We start from the raw sequence: 21,187 nt of genomic DNA, 5'->3' as shown, positions 1-21,187 counted from the left end.
ACTTTATTTTCTTTAAGAAATTTTTTCACGGAGATTTGATTTTTAATTTTTGAATCTAATAATTTGTATGATCTATCTATAAGAAAATTATAATCAAACATGACTTTAAAATTTTTTTATCCCACATCTTATAAAATTATTTATCCCAAAATAAATATCATTTTTAATTTTCAATGCAATTCTAACTTTAATCTTTCTTAATACTGCTTCTGCAAAGTGTATGCCAAACATTTTTTTCTTTTTAATTTAGTTACAAGCTGGTTCACATTTGTTTTGAACCTTCAGGTAAAAAAACCGCAGCAGGTGTTAAAATTTATTTATTTTGAAGGACATAGAGTAACAGAGGTCATGGCTCAATGAGCTTGAAAACAGCCCAAAACTTACTGTTAATTTTAGAACATCATTTCTCAAATATTCTACAATCAAACCAACACTTATATATCAACTTCTATGCAATATGCCCAAACATAAGAAATTATTTTGGTTTTGTAACCCAGGAAGAGAGGACGAGCCAGCCAAACATCCGAGTTAGAGAGGAGGGAGTCAACATAGTCTTCTCAGACAGCTAAACCACTGATGAGTAGGGACAAACCCATAATTCCACAAATTATACACTGTAGTCTGATGATATATATACACCTATGTACATCAATTTAATAAAGATCTACTTACTAAGCATGAAGCACAATTAAGCTTGCAATTCTTTTATCATGGAAATTCTGTACAGCAACGGCCAGCAGGTAGCTAACATCTGAAGCTTTATGCACCAAGTATATCATTCTACAGACAGGTGAAAAGAGGAGCCATTATTATAAGTACACAATACACAAACTAATCTACTTCATTACATAATAAACCCTAACTTTAAGAAAACGGAAAAGAAACTATCCAAGTTACAACTAATATGCTAACACAGTCAATGTGAACAACTGCATGCATATCATACCGGTGGTTGTTTCAGGTGATTGCATACAAGACTTTAGGATATCGAGGGGGCATTTAAGCAAAATAAACTCTGCATAAACTCTATAAACTGCTGCTATAATAACTTTTGAATTTGTGATTCTTACAAAAACCAGTTCGCTCATAAGGAGAGGAGTGCCTCAGCTTAAATTGGTTTTGTTAAACCTAACCTAAATCATAAGATTGCATTACAGCCCATCCAAAATATCATGTCACCAATCATTTATATTCATGCACCATGTGCACGCCAATGTCACCAATCATTTATATTCATACACCAAATCAATTCATACACCAAATCAATAGTATTGGACATGAGGAGGTGAGTTAAGAATCCGGCGCCCAATGAGATATGGCATGAATATATATTTATTAATAGAGATAATTCTCACCTTATAAGTCGGTTTGGTAAGATTGAATTAGACTCGACCACAATTCTAATATTATAACAAAAGGAGCTATGGTTAAATGATGTCGGTTAAGAAACGAGAGACTGAGATATTTGAATAAACCGTTTGTTTTTAAAATCACTACGGAGACTGTATTATATATAGAGAGATTTACAAGCTAATTACATGATATAGTCAATGTGGAACTTTTCTATATACAAATATTTTTAATTGTATATATGCAAATATCAACACTCCCCTTCAAGCTTGAGCATATAATTCAAATGTACCAAACCTACCACATATAATTAGTTTTGAAATTACCAATTAATCATTAGAGTTGACAAAGCTTGTGACAATGTCACCTGATTCAATCTTCTCTCTGACAAAACGACAGTCTATCTCAATATGTTGGTCCTCTCATGGAAGACTGAATTTGAAGCATTGTGCAATGCGGCTTGATTATCACAAAAAAGTATCATGGGTCTTGCTTCTTCAATTTGAAGGTTCAAGGGCAACTCCTTTAACCAAATGAGTTCACATATTGTCATTGTCATGGCCATATACTCAACATCGGCGCTTGATCTGGCAACTACATTTTGTTTCTTACTTTTTCGAAATATAAGGTTTCCTCCAACAAGTACACAATACCCAGAGGTGGATTGTCTATCAATGAGTGATCCTGCCCAATTAACATCGGAGCATCAAACTATTTGAGTATGTCATTTATCTAAGCATATTTGATGTATTTCAGAATTCGAACAACAGCATCCTTGTGTTTCCGACAAAGAGATTTTAAGAACTGTCTTACCACACTAACTGCAAAAGAAATGTCCGAACGAATGACTCTGAGATAATTTAACTTTTCAACCAATCTCCTATACCTTCCTGAGTCAGAGAGGCTCCCCTGATTGGGTAGGAGTTTGACACTTGAATCCATAGGAGTATCAGCTGGTTTAGCGTTCAACAAACATGTTTCTTTCAAAATATCCATATATTTCCGCTGAGAAATCATCAAACCATCTTTAGATTGAGCTACCTCAATACCCAAAAAATAATGGAGTTCACCAAGGTCTTTTGTCTGAAATTAATTCGAGAGATGTTGTTTCAACTAGAGTATTCTCTGCTAATCACTACCAGTTATGACAATATCATCTACATGCACAATAAGATAAATATACTCTTGGACAGGGTGACGATAAAACACAGAATGGACAGCTTCACTACAGACCATATCAAATTGTTGTGCTACAGTGTTAAATCTGTCAAATCAAGCTCCCGAAGATTGCTTAATACCATAAAGAGACATGTGTAGCCTACAAACCTCAGTCAATGACTCTCCCTGAGAAACAAACCTAGGTGGTTGCTCCATATATACTTCCTCTTCATGATCACCATGTAAAAATGTATTTTTGATGTCAAGTTGGTGAAGAGGCCAGTGACAATTGGCTGCAATGGTGAGAAGATGTCTAATTGATGTCATCTTTGCTACAAGTGAGAAAGTATCACTAATCCAATCCAAAAATCTGAGTGTATCCTTTAACTATCAAGTAAGTTTTAAATCAATCAATCTTACCATCTGAACCAACCTTCACTATATAAAGCCAGCGACTATGGGTGTACATGGATTGGGTCACACTCACACACACAAAAATTCAAAAGAAATGGATAATAATTGGGTGGATATGGATTTAAAATTTAAAAAAAACATTAAAAAAATCGAGTTTCAGGTAAAACCGGATCCAAACCCAAAAGATCCATTGACCCACAAACATTTATTATTACAATTTGAATGATTTTGATGAATATTATCTTAGTTGTTGCAATTTTAGTCTCTTAAATTTACTATTTTAGTGAATCGTGACTTTAACTAATTTTGAATGTTACACTCTTTAATTACTTTGATGCCAATACAATTTTATGTCATGCAACTTTAATTTGTTGCTAGTATTTTATGATAATTTTATTAGTTGATGATATAATTTTTTATTCTATGATGCTAAAAGATAGTAAAAATAGGTTACCTAATTTTTTTTTAAGAAAATATAAATGTTGAGTATTTTTTATGAAAAAAATATGATGCCTCTTGTCAATTAATATTAATAAAAAAAATTATTTGGACAACCCACTGCTCAACTCAACCTAACCCGAAAATTAGTGGGTTTGCCCAGACTGTCTCATTGATGTAAGGGTGGTTATTTTATCTAATTCAAATCGGAGTGTCCTATATGGATTGGGTATTGGGTCTGGCCAAACTCAACCCAAACCGACCCAAGTAAACCCCTACCAACAACAACCTACTAAAAACAGGGAGAAGAGAAACTGATTCCCAATTACCACTGCTTTGAAGAGCACATATCTCATCAATCATTGCTTGCCTTCACTCAGGGTGAGATAACGCTTCACCTGAAATTTTAAGAATAGAAACAAAAGACAAAGAAGACAAGCAAGTATAATGCAACGGAGAAAGATGACGATAACATAAATCAATATAATGTGGAGAAAATTTTTGTGTTTGATGTATACTTTTTCGAAGGGCAATCGGAAGATCTGACTCAGATTGCAAGGTCGAATTCGGTGATGGCCGAAGCGTTGAAGGAGAGTCTGCAAAGACCTCGGGGACAGGTACAACAAACGTTGGGTGACAACGCTATGTTTGAAGTGGTTGAGAAGTGAGGGGTCAATCGTAGGAATATCTAGTGGGTCGGGAACTATAGACTGATGGTGAACAATGGTAGACAGGACATTAATAACTTTCGGAAGGGGTGTCGGAGTACTTTTCTGAAAGAGTTCAGAAGTTAAGTGGTTGGACTCGAAATATGGAACAGACTCGAAATATTGGTTGTATAGTAGGTGAATAACAACGATAACTTCTTTTGAAATCGATGATAACCAATAGAGACACACTTTTGTGATCAAACAGATAGTTTATAAGTCCATGAGAGAGATTGTGAACAAAACATGTAGGCTCAAAGACACGGGAAGAAATTGGGTGAAGGGGAAATGGGAAAAAAGAATCGAGTGAGATATTTTGTCGTTAAGGACAGATGAGGGCATGCGATTTATAAGGTAACATGTTGTTAGCACATCATCCGCCAGAACCGGAATGGAACATTACCTATTTTTGCGTTCGACAACCCAATTTTGTTGAGGTGTATAAGGGCAAAACATTTGGTGGAGTATACCATTGTTGCACATGAAAGTTTGAAATTGTTGAGATAAGTAGTCACGAGCATTATCACTTCTTAAGGTACGAATAAACACACAAAACCGAATTTTTATTTCTTTATAAAATTGTTCAAAAATAGAGAATACTTCAGATCTACTTTTCATTAAAATAACCACGTACAACGTGAAAAATCAACAATAAAGGTGACAAAATACCTATACACAAGTAGATACAGTACGCGAAGGACCCCAAACATCGGAGTGAACTAGAGCAAAAGGGGACGAAACTCATTTATGGACTCGATTGGAAAATTGACTACGAGTGTGTTTCCCTAACTGACACGACTCAAAGTGTAAATTAGATACCTTCGATAAAATTGACACCAATTTTTGTAGTTTGGGAAGACTAGGATGACCTAACTGAGAATGAATAGTAAGTGGAGAACCTTTGGTTGAACATGTCTGAGATGACACTAAGAGGTAATACAAGTCTTGAGACTCGCATCCGACGTTAATCGTTTGTCCCGAACTCCGATCCTACAGGATAACATTACTGTTAATGAATGTGACAATACAATAAAGAGAACGAGTTAAACGACCGAAGTAAAAGAGAGAGAAGGTGGAATTTGAACAGTATCGATCCCTTGGGATCGGATTTGAGAACCATTGGCAGAAGTTATACATGATCAGACGCACCAGAATCAAGGACTCGAGGTCCAAGAGTAGATGATTGAGAGAAGCAAACAGATGAATTACCAACATGTAAAACCATCAGAGAAAATCATCGTAGTTTGACGTAAAGTTCTGAGCCATGAGTATCTGAAGAGAGAAAATATCAAGTAAATCCGGTGAAAAGGACTATTTGAACTGGATCACAGTTTTCCGTGAATGGAAAATAAAAACCGAGGTCGGATCTGGAACCAAGGCAGGAAGTCGAGTGGGCTGGTGGAAAATTCATCGGGATCAGCCATCGGACGCGGTGTCACGCATGGTTCAGGTGGTGGCACGTGAGTCCCACGAGCTGAGATGGAGGTGGCGCGTGTGGGCTCGTGTGTAGGTTTCAGACAATGAAAAAAATTAGGGAACATTCGGATCGGAGGAGGCGCTTCTACCAGTAGGGTTAGTTTGTCAGAAGATCGCCGGAAACATTAGCGACTACGGCAGTGCAGTGGTGACCGGAGAATTTTGAAATTGATACCAGAATGAGTCACGGCAGTGTATGAAGGCAAACCGGAATTATGACACGGTTTGCCAAAAGTTTCTCACCGAAAGACATCGAATCAACCGGATAAAGCACAATGAAGGATTGTCTCTCAGTAGGCTATGTTTATCATGTTAAGAAATGAGAGACAGAGACATTTGAATAAACCGTGTGTTTTTAAAAGTACTACGGAGACTGTATTATACTCTCATTTGGTCATATTTATAAGAGACAAGTTAATTTTTAAATCCATTCAACAATCAATGTATTTGATCTAATAATAGACCAGTATTAGACCAGATACATTGATTATTCAATTAATCTAAAAAGTAATTTGTCTCTTATAAATAGGACCGGAAGAAGTATATAGAGATTTGCAGCTAATTACATGAAATAGTCTATATAGTTGGTGTGGAACTTTTTTATATACAAATATTCTTAACTATATATATACAAATACCAAGAGTTTCAACCACACTAGCCAATGTTCACAAACTGCAGAGACACATTGGTATTGGTATCATTAGTCCTCAACAGAGGCTGCAAACCAGTCAACCCTGAAAGATCTTCTTCCGGTGACTTCTCATGCCTTGCAAATTATTGTCTTAGTTGTAGAAATGGAATTTACGCCGAAACATTGCCAAAGGCACACCCTACAGCCACGAATTGCTGCTGCCATTCAACATTGTGTGGCCATCGTCCATTGATTCAATTGCCAGTCATGACAGTCATCGTTATATTACATGAAGTTCAGCGAGCCCGTAAAGCCGATTTCAAATACAGAGGCATGGGCTCAGCCTACGTTGAGGTTGATGGAAAACAGTCTGCCGTTGGCAACACTGTTGAGGATGGAGTCAATGGTGGACTGAGATGCAAGTTGAGCTAACCATCGTAGAAAAGAAAGTACTACTAAATAAGTCAATACTACTATTAACATTTTATAACTATTTTAAATGTTAAAAATTATTTAATGAGTACCGGTTCAACCGCAACTGTTTATTGAACCAGTGAACCTTGAACCGATGCCTTGATCTGTTCAATGACTGGTCTAGTTATCAAAAGTAAATCCCAATAGTTATTTCCTCAACGAAAAAACTTTTACACAAAATTTCTAAGACTGAGATCGGGTTTTCAACAGATCTCCCAGCATACAAGATCTATATTTTATGTTTGCCCATACCAGCCCAAAGAAAATCTAACATCATTTTCTAAACGAAGATTTAATAAGTTTAAAAATTATAATAGGGGTAATCTGATCATCCAAGAAGAAAGCATACTTCTATAGAAACTATGTAATGGCATTGAGCATAAACTCAGTTTTAGCATGCAAACCTGAAAGGGCTGTACAATTTCCACTTAGACATAGCATGGACTAAAGCTCTTTTGATTATCCAGGGAGAAGTTTATAACATGATAAATTTGCATTTAGAGAACCTATTTCTTCCCTGCAGAGATTTGTCCAGCCAAAAAATCTGTAATTACAATATCACCAACAGTGTTTCAGAAGCCAAGAAAGGAAGGAAAGAAAGCAGAGACAGAATAGCTTATTCAAGTGTCAGACCTCAATACTGCAACTGAACAAGTATAACTTGAACTAAACCAGGAAGAAGGAACCAATAGTTGTCTGGCCAAGAACCTTAGAACTCCGGTCCAGACCATGAGAAGCAACCTAAGACAAGAAAACAACCGTATATTGAATGCCCATTGGTATTTAAAAAAAATCAAAACACAGATAAGGTGTGAATGTTAATATAAAATATTTCCTCACCATATATGTCAAAGCAGCATAACGCTCCTCATTTAGGAAGATTGGCTTGCCTCTGTTCATTTCAAAATCCTGAAGTAATGAATACTATAAATGAGAGATAATTTGAAGAAATGAAGACAAGAATCAAACTAAATAGAATTCCAAAACATACAATAACGCATGCAAAGTTAATTACTTCAGTAGAAGTGTAGAGATCTGATGGAAAAGATAGAAGAGACAGTCTGAATTACTGATACTATTTTAAAGATGTCAAAGGTAAACTGACCTCCTCGCCAAAAGTATCCAAGTAAGGAGAAGGCCAAGGGGCCTGACGTGCAGATCTCTGTAGTAGGATTGTAGTTCTCTGTTAAAACAAACGCAACTCATTACTTCCGAGGTATCCATGCAAACAAGTAACTAATTATTAAAGAATAAAGAAGAGGAATAAAAAGGTAGCTGAAAAAGGAAATCCAAAAGGTGAGTTAAAAATATACTGAAAAAGAACAAGACAGCCTAGTCGTTTGACATGTATGTTTAAAGATTGCAATACCTTAATTAACAGAAACACTCCGGTACCAGCTCCACAAGTTACAGAATGAGTTTGGCATCCACTTTTCCTTAAATATAACAGAACAAAAACAAATTCTTTCAAATTGTCATCAATAATCAAATGCATGAGTATAAATAAACCAAGGTCATCAATTAAAATGGCCTGAAAACAAAAATATGAATGCTAAGAAGTAGCTGAGCATAACAAAATTGTTGCATCAACTAACCCATCTAATTTGAATGTTAATGCAACCAAGGTAGTCAAAATCGAGATCCTATGTGGGATCGAAGAGAGGTCACAAGATCGTAATTCGGATTATAGTAACATGGATCCTAAAATCCTACCAATTTCACAAACTCATATATTGCATATATATTCATATAAAAAAAACATAATTTAGTAAAAAAAAAATCAAATCAAAGCATAAAATTAAAAATAAAAATAAAAATAAAAATAAAAATAAAAATTCATATAAAAAAATTCAAGTGTTATGAACAAAAATAAAAAGAGTGACAAGGGGTGTTAGGTATATTTGAACTTCAAAAACTTTAATGTACCAGAAATGAAGAGAATCTGATTGTATTGAATAACTTATGTGGCTCAGAAAATTAATAGATTTAGTAGATATATTGGGAAGTTAAAAAAAATTAACCACTATAGGTTTTAAGAAACTAAATGGTATTTAATTGGAATGAAGTGTGAGAAATAAATGCTGCACAGGTTACAGCCAAAAAAAACCTATTTCAAAAGTTTTAGAACTGCAATGGCAGGAATGCCGATCCCACCGATCCAACCGTTTTTGCACTACGATCCCACCGTTCCCAATCCCAGCTAAATACGATTTGTTGCCTTCACAGGATAGTCCAAGCCTAACAAGATCGCAAAATCGTAGTAGGATCGCGGTTTTGACTACCATGAGTGTAACTCCGTGCAAGTTTACAACCACATTTAAGTTTAAAAACTCATGTTAGAGGCTCAAATTAAAGATTTAGCAAGCTATCAATAAGCTTGTGAGTAAATTATGTTGAATTTGAAACCAGGTAATCGGCGCAGCTTAGGAATCTAAGGCAACTTTAATGCTCAAATGCTTTTCTTAGCATAAGTGGTAAAACCATAGAAAAATGGTAGAAATGAACCTGCAGCATGATTTCCAGCTTGGGGAGCACAATCTACCGCACAATAGACACACTGCAGGATCATCAAGATGTGATTTGCACTCAGGGCAGCGCTGTTTGATACACCTGTTTATGTATACATGTTGTAGTTAATAATATAAAATAGTAATATAGAATCATATATGACACGACACATAAAATGTAATAATTAAAATACCTCTGCAAGAGATCCTGATAAACATTTGGTAATTTCATTAACCTAAATGGAACTGCAGGAGTTACATGAATATTACGTTGAATTCTCTGTGATTCAAATTCCTTGCAAAAATGACGACACCAAATAGAAACTGAAGATCTTGAAAGTTCATCTTTGAGAACCACATCCAGAGGGGGAATTTTAAACATATTCTCAAGCTCTTGAATTTTAATAATCTCAAACATGTTAATATCAGCACTGCCCATTGTGTCCCTTGGGATAATCAATGGTCTATTTGACATATTTCCCTCATCACAGAATGGTGCTGGGATAGAAGAATAGAGTATCTTCCACAACAATGCACATCTTCGCAAATAAGGAAAACTAAACTTCCTAATTGCATCTTTAATATCAACATTATGGTCAAAATAGTTTGACACAAAATGCTGGGATGCACATCCAGACTCTCCCATAATTTTATTTATGTCAGTAATCATGCAATCTGAAAGAGCTGATTCACTTGATGATTTATCTTGAGATTTCTCATAATACAAAATTATAGCCTGTGTCCAGAGGAAAATGGATTAGGAAATACAAACACTATCAAAGAACACGTCAAAGATGAAGTATAAAGTACAAACCTGGGCTACAGCTACCATATAGAAAGTGTGCACCAGGGATAACAAAGATTCTTCACATGTTAAAAATGGGTGTGGTAGACAAAAGAGAACCCACATCAATGTTGAGAAAGGGTCGTGAGCAAGTACAGGATCTGAAGCCTGATTCCAAAAACATATATCAGTGTTCGCCTGGTCCATTTCAATACGCTTCAAGACTGATAACATGTCACCTGTGAATATTTAGTGGTTAGAAAATAGTACACTCAATAGCAGATAAAAACAGTGAAACACTTAAAATACAGAGAATAAATTCGATCATATTTTTGGTATGCAGACAATGCACACCAACTGAATCATCATTATTATTGTTAATTAAATAATTAAAGAGCAGTGTTAAAGTATAGGAATGAGTTAAGCAACAAACCCCACGAATACATATGTCATTACCTCCTTTGTTTAAACCAAAAGTTAATTAATATAAATTTGAAAATATGAAACCGTTTGTGTTGAGTGAAAACACACACGTGCAGTTTCCAAAAAGTATATGTCATAACATTTAGCACATTTGATAATTAAATTAGGAGCTCAGATGCAAAAGAAACCCTTGTTTGAAGTTGCTTTGATAACTTGTAATTTTGGGTTTGGAAAAGGGGAAAATAGAATTCTGTAAGTATATTGTAGAATTATCTAAGGTGAGATCCTTTATTTGAAACAAACCTAGAAAACAAATAAACATTAAGCAGCACTCCCTCCGTCTCACAATAAGTGACCCAGTTGACCATTTCACACCGATTAAGAAAAATGAATAAATGAAAGAGACAATGATATTTTTACTCTAGTACCCTTATCATGTATTAGGGTTGATGAAAGTAATATTAATTAGAGGGTAAAATTGAAAAAAATGCATTGGAAATTAAAATGTGTCATTCATTTTGGGACACTCTTATTCCAAATGGGTCACCCATTATGGGACGGAGGGAGTAAAAAACTTTTAAACAGTAACAAAAATTGACCAATGGATAAAAAATAGAATTCTGCAATTTTATTCTAGAAGTATCTAAGGCGGCAGCCTTTTTATGTGAAACAAGTGTAGAATACAACTAAACATTAAACAGTAAACAAAATTGTCCGATGAAACCAAAAAATTTGAAACAACATCAACAACGAAGACTTTCTCTTAATCCAGTGCACTTTAAAGCATTAAAAATAATACTCCTGTCAGATGTGATTAGGATTTCACTGGAATCCGTATGAGAACAGCAAATCATGAAAAAACTAGTCAATACCTTGCATATTTAAAGCCTAACATTCAGCTGAAAGAGTAAAGAAATTCCAGGACATGGATGAGAGACTTCAGATGAGATTAATGTAGATACTAAAATAATAAAATTTAACAAGATGAATAGAGTTTCCTATTTTCTAAGGGATGTAAATAAATATGTAACCACCTATGATTCACCCTCCTACCTCTTCTAAAAGAGAGAACTTTGTAATATAATTTCCTGTATCAGTTAAACAATAAAAAATTTCCTTTTCTTCCAAGTTATTAATAGAAAAGAAAATGGTGGGAAATTAAAATAGTGAACAAATTAGTAAAATAGTTGTGTTTGAAGAAACAGAAATAGGAGAACAAGAATAATACCTTTCCCAGAAACAACATTATCTGCGTGACTGAGGGAAACCCCAGAGCAAATTGATTCTGCAAAGAGTTGAATACCTCTAAATCTTTGAAGTACGTGAATAGAATTCTTACTCCGTGTCTTTTGAACAAGTTTCAGCAACATGTATAATATAAAGCCACTTGAAGATTTGAGTTCTTCATACATGGCACTAAGAGCAAAGTTTGGAGTAAAAGAAGCCTTTCCACATCGTGCAACAATCTCCATTGAGGTCAATGAGTACTTGAGAGTATCCCACATCAGCAGTGAGTGGTTAACTTTCGAAAATCTCGATATCTTTTCTTGTTTTCCAGGGAAATACATTTTAGAAAGCACCAATGAAAAATTGTCGACATTTGGTCTAGTTTTATCAATATGATGCAAAGGAATAGCTTTTAGAAATTCATCTTTCCCAACGGCATTGGTAGCAAACTTTAAGAGGTTGAGGGCTTGTTGTAGGCGAAGTGAATATGTCCCGTCATTCAAATCAGCAAAGGGGGTTGTACTATGTATTGAACTCGTACTAGAGACAAGAGGATTGTGTAATTCTCCAGGTAAAGTTGGCAAGACACAGTTTACTAGTCGGCGGCACACTGGGCAGAGAATCTCTCCCTTAAAAACAATAACAGTTCAAAAAGTAAAAAATTAGAGTATTGAAAAATCATAAGATCAACAGATAGTATTCATCAACCCTTCCAAACTGATAAAAGAAATTTAAAATAAAAACTTAAACCTGATCTGGGTCAACGATGTGTCCTCCTTCAAACACAATTCTTCTGACAGATCTGTCCAAGCAGTAATATAGCATATCAGAGTATCTTATAAACTGGGTCAAAATAACAAAATAATAATGATCCCACCATTGCAAAACAAGAACTTGACTACTATTTATAGAATTTAGCTATCCATGCATTCTGAGTATGTGTGTGCATAAAGGTTCATTGGATTTGATTCAATAACTCGGTCTACCAAGTGTATGAATATGTCCTGAGCTTCGGATACTACTTCTCCATAGGTCCTGAGCTTCAGATATTCTGACTTCTCCCTCTTCCTAAAAATTTAGCCCTTAGAAACAGTTGTCCTGGCTATCCACATGCCATTAATGTACCCAAACAAGTCCTCCCACGTTGTAATATTCAATTCTCTGAAAAATATGTACCAGAATTTCAAAATGCTTGCTGTGCAGGCAAGGCTCGTCATTTACCTTCTAATACAAGTTATACAAACAGAGAACCTTTACACCTTGTTTCTAGTGATCAACGGAACCCTACTCCTTTGTGTCCTGGATTCATGTATTATATATATTACCTTTTTCAGTGCTTACTCAAAGCACACTAGCATCTTTCTAATCAAAACTTGAATCTGAAACACTCAGCCCCTTTTCAATGCTTACTCAAAGCACACTTGCATCTTTCTAATCAAAACTTGAGTCTGAGACACTCAGCACCTATGAAGCCCAACTACTGGAGAAAATAGACTTAAAAAAACATTTTCCGAAACTTAATAATAGACACTTAAAACAGTTATGCACAAAGATCTTAAACATGAGAAATGATGAGTTCTGAGGATAAAGCTAATAGATATGTGTACCTTTCTTTTAATGAAGACAAGTATCGGCTAAGACATCCTTGATGTACAGCATGTCCACAAGAAGAAAGATGAACTCCATCACAATCGGTTGGGCCAAATCCATCATTTGCTAGACGCTGTGATGTTGATTCTACAGAAGCATTCTCATTACCAGCATTTCCAGATGCAGAAGAAACCTCTGATATTTCTCTCACAATTTCAGCTGCATATTTCTTAATCAATGCAGATCCAGTAATTCTAACATTTGAGCTCCCTTCAGCAGATGGAAGTTTCTCATCCTCATTAATGAAATTTGAAGATGACAGAAGATTGTGCATTTCGTCACGAATAGAAACGTACATAACCTGCTCTAATGTCTCAAAAGTATATGGCGATTTTTCTTTTTCATCACAAGACGTGTCTGGGAGTTGAAAATCTCCCAATGCTGGAAAATGGTTCTTCAGATATTGTAGAAAGGTATTAACTTCCCCAGGTTGCCCACTAGAACCTAATTCACTGGTAGCATTCTGAACTGACTGAGTTAAGTCGGAAGATAAAGTTGATTCCGAACTACCTGAATTCTGATTAATAGCTGTTTTGCCTATCTCCTTGGTGTTACAGACAGACATGGGTTCTTTATCTGATCGGCGAAGTTGGGTCCATGATGGGGGACCTCTTTCAATAGAACTAACAAGCCTAGATTTCTAGTACATAGAAAAAAATGCATGAATTAGAGCGCGGGATAAAATAAGTATAAATAAAATCTAAAAAAGTCCATCGCAAATAGATAGAACCTATAAATGATCTAGCTAATAGCAGGTATGCAGTACTACCGTCATATACCTGAAGAAGAATCAAAAAGGAAATTGGAAGTCTTGAATTATGATCGTGACAAAGAGAGCAAACAACTTGTTTGGATTCTTCAGAATCATGTTCAGCTTCTAAGTCACCTTCGTGACCAAGTTGAGAGCCATCATCAATAATTGATTCAATGCTAGCCATAAATTTTGTCTGTTGGGCTCTCATTTTCTCCTACATTTAAAAACAAGTAAACCAAGAGACAAAATTCAAATTGTGAAGGCAATCAAGGCAGAACAGGTCAACCCTGTCTTGATCCAAAAGTAAACAAATTATGTCTAGCACAACAAAGAATATTTGCAACCAAATGCCTTCCTTAGCCTGTAAAATACCAACCTGAAAGATATGGGAAACATATCTTTCAAATTATTCAAGAATTTAAATAGTTTAAAAATTAAGAATATAGCAAGTCTAAGTGTTTTTGTGCACAATAAAAACAAGTGAAGATCATCAAACAGAAACACAACAACCTACCATTACAGCCGCCTGCCTCTCTCGGGCTTTTGCCTTGCGTTTCTCACTGTCAGAAGCTGACAAAGAGACACTAGGGTCTCCAGTTGGAACACATTCAGGAATATGATTCACCACTTCAGGGGCAAGTTTTTGCAACTTAATCATGCAACTGTCGTCAAGCTCAGCAAACTTTTTCAGTAAGCTTTCAACTAGAGAAGACAAACCACCAGCCTCTGCGTTGCTGTCATCATTTTCCTTTCTGCTCATTCCCATCAATAAAACAAGAAGTGACAGCAAGCTTTGTTCCCCAACACCATAAAAAGAACTCTCATCAATTATTTCTCCAGAGAATGCTATAACGGGAACTTGAGCAGTATGATTAAATGCATTATCAGTATTTTCTTTCTGCTGAAAGCAGATATCTAATGATAATGATAGCAAATGTAGTGCCGGTAAAAGAACACTATCAGGAGCACGAGATTCAGGAGATTTAAAAGTAACAACAGCATAAAATAGCACAGCACGGATAATCTCGAAGACAACTTTGCAAGTGGCTATTCTAGCTATCCCCTTCAAGGGAGGATAAATGTTGGTCCACTTGGGCAGCTGAGTAGTAGGTGCAGAGACGCTGCAGAAGCGCATGTATCTTTCTTCAGCACCTTGCAAATCCTTTGAATTCCAACGTGGATGATACAAATCCAATTCTTTCCAAAATTGCCACCGTAGAGAATACATACCCTGATATAACAAAAGAAAATCACAATAAATACAAGGTAACAAACAAAAGTCATTAATTTTTCCAAGAGTCTACAAAACCTGATTAAAGCCAGATGGATTGGAATATACAGCAACAGTATCCAAAATATCTTGAAGCTTATCAAACTTGGAGAGATCACGAGGAAGAGACTTCACCAATTGACTGTGAGTAGCATTTCCAATGGAAAGCTTATAAATTAGTTCTCTTTTCACACTTTCAGCAGCAGTTAGCCCACAAAAGCGTCGTTCTTTTACTATCTGAATAATAAGAGTAAGCATTTCTTGAACTAAAACAGGTTCATATCTGAAAATAAGATCGAAAGAGAATTATTATTATGATATTACACAAAAAAAGAAAGATAATAAAATAATGACATATAAAACGGATGAGTTTGCATGAGGACAACATAAAACACAAGAAACTAAGTGATTATCATCAACCCGAATCATATGATGAACACAAGGTGATTATCATCAACCTGAATCATAAGGTGATTATCATCAACCCAAATCATAAGTTGATGAACACAAGAAACTAAGTGATTATCATCAACCCTACTGCTTGCAGTCTTAGTTAATAAAAAACTCAACTCAAGGTAAAGAAAGCTTGTGCATTGTCCATATTTTAAGCCCTGAGAACTTTTACATCAGTTAAGGGGAATGTCAAAGATATAACCGGCCTCTGCATAAAAACTTGAGCTTATAAGAGACTGGGTCCTACACTAAATTAAACAGTCCAATGGGAAGTAACAGTCACAATTGACTCTGTAACAGAATATATACAAATACTTTCTTCAATGGGTTTTAAGCACGGTGCTGCACGCATGCATGCCTGCCTTCACCACACTTGTCTTGTTGCCTAGTTGAACTCGTCTAAAGTAGCATCATTTTGTAAATATTCTCCTCTATACAATCGTGACTGAAATATTTCTTGTGAAAAGTGAGTTCAGAGAGCAATTTATTTTCTGCCAAATAAAGGACTATGAATGGTGTGCATGTGGTATGTAGTTACTTGAGAAAAACAATTAAATCATTTCTTAAGAACTTATATGACATCAACTTGCCATAACCCCGTAGATTTATGAAAATTGAAAAGTTTTCCGTGTTGCAGGAGAATACATACTCGCTAGACTGTTCAAGATTCAGGGATAAGTAGTTTGACAGTCCAAAGCGCTCTAAAACTCTACTGACAAAAAGATCTTCTGGAGCAAGTGCAGCACAACATTGAAGAAGAAATAGATCAAGCTCCAGACCTTGTTCAGACCTGTAAAAGTAAAAGACTGGTTTAGAAAAATAATAATGGATGGATTTCAGCCCTTAAATATAAATTATACTAATACAGAATTGACTTACCAGCGCACTGATCTATACCATTCACATGATAGTAAAGCAGCATCTCCATTTTTACGCCACATTCCAGCATGGACTTCAGCACAAAAGACCCTAATACGCAAAGGATTCTCCATTATAAAGGCAGAGAAACCATATGGATGACTTCCTCGTAAAGCATGTCCAAAGAAGTCATTATAGATTGTTGATGATGAATTTGCAGCCCAAATGTCAGTCACGTCTAGCACTTCAGATTCGCAAAAATATCTTCTTAGTGCCTTCTGTAACAGCATTGAAAGGAATCTATGAAACGGGATGTGAACAGATATATCTTGTGAACTAACATCATAGACTATTTGTGGCCAATCAGGTGATGATAGAAAACGTAATCCATCTGATTCCACAGCAAAATCTTCTTCCATGGCACTATCATCTGATGACGTGAGAATATACTTTTCAGATACTCTACCATTATCAAAACTGGAATGAGCGTAGGCGTTTTCTGAACCTATTTCTTCATTTGTTTTCAATTTACCCCTTCTGAGATTAGATACTGTCCCTTTAGATGCTGAAATATTGCCAGTACCACTAGGAAGTACCCCAGGTGAATTCTCAACTCCCAACCAATTTTCAACAGCCCTTAAACACTCATATATCAACCAAGTGACTGAATATGGAAGCAGATGAGAAGAGGCATCAGATTTTATCTCAAGAACCTTTGGTGAAGCAGAGACACTGCTACTAGTCACATTACATGCAGAGCTTTCCTGGGATAGTCTCCCTACCTTAGCATGTCTTAGATCACCTCCATCATCCGATTCATTACCATTCAAGGTCCAAACAGTTTCATCACCTGCCTCTCCCTTGCTAGCATCAGAAAACGCCCCATCTACAAATAGAGAGTGAATATTGGCTATAAAATGCCCTAAAGCAAAAGGCAAATGGACATTCTCATTCTCTTCTTCTATATGTTGACCCGTTTCTCTCTTTTGAGGGTTCATTCCCTGCACATAGGATAGAAGTTTCAACCAAGTTCTTGAGATGTCTTGATGGTTATTGGTTACATATTTGGACACCACCATATGGCTCATAACAAATCGAATATCTTCAACAACGCGTATTGTTGTCTCATACAAATGTACCCACCTGGAAACCTGTAAAAGTATCATATAATTCTTTACCAAAACATAGTGAAAGAAGATTGAAAACGTGATTATAAAAAGTATAACTGCATTTCATTTATAGAAACTTCTAAACCGTCTTCACAGCTAGATCCATCTACTCAAAATCATCTAAGAGTACAAAAGCAAGGTACGCACTCAGTATTCTTGGCATATCTAATACACCACTTCTACCAGAGTTGTAAACTTTAAAGAAAGACAATCACTCATTACCTGTAAACGTCCATTTTCAGCGCAAGAAATGAAAATATTTTCCAAACATCCTAACAGCATGTTCAGTAGGTTGATTTCCTTCACAAGACGTGGGGTAAGAGTTGGCACTGTAAGTATCTGCACAGAGAACATGGATACTAGTGGATATCTCTTTAGAGGAAGGTCACTGCCCTCTTTAATGACCTCCTTTATAAGACTTGGATAGTAAGTGAGAAAAACTTTGGCAAACTCATACTTAAAAGTAGGTTCTCCCAACAATTTCAGGAGCAGCTCATGGAGTTTCTTTACAACATCATTAGTTGAAAATCTCTCAGCTCTCACCAGGACGCTCAATAAATCAGTAGAGCACAGACCAGCAATAAAACTGAGCAAACTCTCACTGTGCTTGCAAAAGTCTAAAAGCATGGTAGCCATAGCAAAAGTTAGATCATTTGCGGCCTTCTTTCCTCTCGGCTCAGAATCACACACAACTGTTAGCCTATCTTTCCAACAATTGAAAAGAGGAGCAAGCACGGGAGAAACAGAGTTCCCAACTTCTTTTGAAAGTGGTTGTACATTCTCCACACCCTTATGCATTGAGCAGAACCCCTCTCGCTTCCACGCTGTCACATCCCCACAATCACAACAACCACCGCCCGTGTATATGACACTGTAATCATGTCCCGTGTGCTCCCCATTCTGAAAACAAGGAACACAGATAGCACAAGTTGGGTCATGTTCACAAGTCTTACACCTGTAAGCTAAATCAGTAGATCCCCAAACAGCCGCACAGACACCCCTCTGACCAACCGACATATTAGAAAGGACTTTCAGAGCTTCACGAGGGTCACCCTTAAACATCAACCACTGCAACCACACCAAGCTCTCCTTAAACATCTTCTTTGAACCCAAATTTGAATCTTGAGATACTTCATCCAGTTCATCATCAGTAGGCAATATAGCATACACTAAATCATCTATTAAAGCCTTCTTCTCTTGAACAAAAGCAACCAAACCAGGTTGGTCAAGCTGCTCCTCAGGAACACCAAACTGCACAAGCCTCTGAAAACCATACCAAACCACAAATCAAACATACATTTCAACCTCAATATTAAAGAATCCAAACCTTAACTAAAAAATTTATAAAAAAAAATCAATAACCGAAAATTCACTCAAACAGCCAAATTAACCAACAAAGTTATTTCTTATTTCTTCATTTTTGGTCGTCAATGGAGAAACTGAACAGTTATACAGTGATCAAGCAACAGAAAGTGTAAATTTTCAATAAGAAACATTCAAGATCGAAAACAAAATGAGGTATTCACCTGAATGACTCGATCTCGGGGACTGAGGGGTTGGGATTCAGAGGGAGAATCGATTTTCATGTAATCGGCCATGAAAAAACGCACGAAACGAACGAGGAAATAGCGCAAGGAGCGAGGATGAAAACCAGGACCTTCACTCCCCAGGTTTGATTCTGAGGAACAAAATTCCTTTCCTCAATTCCGTGATTTCGCGAAGAAACGCTAACAAAACAGAGAAAAACTGAAGTTCTTAGCGACAAGTCGCGTAGTTGAAAATGAAAACCCTAATTGGATTTCCAAAAATCCCCAAATTTTGATGTGAAATCGATTAAGGTGATGATGATGATAATGTTTATATTATAATGCAGTTACTACACTCTATACTCTTCAAACGCGCTTTTTTCGTTGCTTCACCTTTCTTTTCTTCGTATTGAGTTTACTTTCAATTACCGATATAATTTTGTAATTTTTTTTTGTTGAAATAAATGAACTGAAGTTCCGAAAAGGAAAAACTATATAGAAACTAGGTCTAGAATTACCAGTTCAAAGTAGTTAGGATCAACTAAATAACAACACGTATAGAGTAATAGAGGATCAGTTTGGCACATCCTCCACATTATGTACTCCACATCTCCACACAAAAATTAATAAATAAAAAAATTCTTTTACCATTTTAATATTTACTTCTCGTATATTCCTACGTAGAAACCAAAATATGAAATATAAATAAAAAGAAAACATCTAATAGATGATTTAAATTGAGAAAGATTTTTTTTCTTCATATTTTAGATAAATCTATTTTTTTTTCTAATTTTCTCTTTTAAATGTTGTATTTTGTATTTTTTAAATATGTGAAATATTTTGTATTTTTTCAAAAAAATCGAGAATATCAGCGTCTTGAAAGATCTTTCTCAAGAAGTAGTTTGGTGTATATTATTTATTTGCATCTTGTATTATCATCGAGGTGAAAGAATGATCTATAATTAAAAAATAAATAAATAATGGACCAGTTTCCTTTGAGAACGTTAATATTGGCGAAGGTTATAGGAAATTCTTAATGTTCACGAAAGTGTCTTCACACATTGTCGTTCACGGAATTTTTTCTCTTTTCCTAAGTGTTGAAAAGAAAAGGAAAATCATATCTCATGAATAGGATAAGTGATACATTATAAATATTGCAAATGCACATTTGTACTGTGTAATAAAAATATTGATCCAGCAATGGTTTGAGGAGTAATGGTTTCTATTATATGTGATGATTAGTTCAATTGGTAAAAATATTTATTTGTCGATTTTGTAATAAAAATAATTATAAAAATATTGAAATGATAATTTCTTGCAATTAGGGGTGGAAACAGGCTATGCTAGGTTAGGCTTTAGAAGGCCTGAGTCTGGCCTACGATAAACTTACAAGACCCGAGTTTGGCCTCTGACCTACTATTGACTTTTTTTTCTATCTGGTCTGACCTTTTTAAAAGTTTGGTCTGATCTGAAAGCGTATTTAAAAGTATGTTTCTTATTAAGATTTTCAATTAATTCATATTACGTAAGAAGCCTTATACGTCAGTCTATATAGAGTATTTTTAATATATATGAAAATATAGGTCGGTTAGCCTATTTTGCATTTTTTCTAATATATATGCATATGTAGGTCAGCCTATTTAGCATTTTTTCTATATGCGTATATAGGTCAGACTATTTAGAGTATTTTTAATATATATGAAAATATAAGTCGACCTATAAGGTTTCATATGCTTTTTTAATAGTTTAAGTCTGACCAATTTAATTAAATAGGCTTTTAAAAAAGCCTAAGTCTGGTTTTTTTATTAAATAGGTCTGGCCTGACCTGACCTTAATTAGGCTAGGTTATAGGCCATGTAGGTCGGTCTAACATATTATCATCCCTACTTGTTGTCATACCCCAAAATTCACCCTACC

General features: G+C 35.5%; 1 protein-coding gene across 3 annotated transcripts; it reads right to left on the bottom strand.

Moving 5' to 3' along the window:
• Nucleotides 1–286: 286 nt before the first annotated feature.
• On the bottom strand, nt 287–19,782 carry LOC127127630 (E3 ubiquitin-protein ligase PRT6). Of its 3 annotated transcripts, XM_051056886.1 has the most exons (20): nt 19,271–19,782; nt 17,967–19,007; nt 16,597–17,726; nt 16,367–16,507; nt 15,304–15,547; nt 14,509–15,225; nt 14,020–14,208; nt 13,198–13,880; nt 12,341–12,392; nt 11,592–12,219; nt 9,971–10,179; nt 9,351–9,892; nt 9,155–9,259; nt 8,019–8,085; nt 7,755–7,832; nt 7,490–7,558; nt 7,283–7,390; nt 7,054–7,193; nt 673–780; nt 287–573 (listed from the first exon to the last, which is right to left on the bottom strand). In XM_051056886.1, the coding sequence occupies exons 1-17, from the start codon at nt 19,340–19,342 to the stop codon at nt 7,316–7,318; spliced, it is 6,042 nt and encodes a 2,013-aa protein (XP_050912843.1). In that variant the 5' UTR covers nt 19,343–19,782; the 3' UTR covers nt 287–573; nt 673–780; nt 7,054–7,193; nt 7,283–7,315. The 3 variants fall into 3 exon arrangements, with proteins under 3 accessions (XP_050912843.1, XP_050912842.1, XP_050912844.1); XM_051056885.1 differs by having other exon boundaries at nt 287–780; XM_051056887.1 differs by having other exon boundaries at nt 287–780; nt 7,054–7,166.
• Nucleotides 19,783–21,187: the final 1,405 nt, after the last annotated feature.

Source organism: Lathyrus oleraceus, chromosome 3 (genome assembly GCF_024323335.1).
Source record: "Lathyrus oleraceus cultivar Zhongwan6 chromosome 3, CAAS_Psat_ZW6_1.0, whole genome shotgun sequence".
Classification (NCBI taxonomy): Eukaryota; Viridiplantae; Streptophyta; class Magnoliopsida; order Fabales; family Fabaceae; genus Lathyrus; species Lathyrus oleraceus.
The sequence above is the reverse complement of the archived record's forward strand: the minus strand, read 5'-3'. Positions and strand labels throughout refer to the sequence as shown.

Bases quoted from the DNA above. Each gene is read 5' to 3' on its own strand.
- LOC127127630 (XM_051056885.1), bottom strand. From the start codon at position 19,342: ATGGCCGATTACATGAAAATCGATTCTCCCTCTGAATCCCAACCCCTC. The intron at 15,548-16,366 runs GTATGTATTCTC...TCTTATTTTCAG, and splicing joins AATCTTGAACAGTCTAGCGA to ATATGAACCTGTTTTAGTTC. The intron at 12,393-13,197 runs GTACACATATCT...CTGCTTGGACAG, and splicing joins TTGTCTTCATTAAAAGAAAG to ATCTGTCAGAAGAATTGTGT.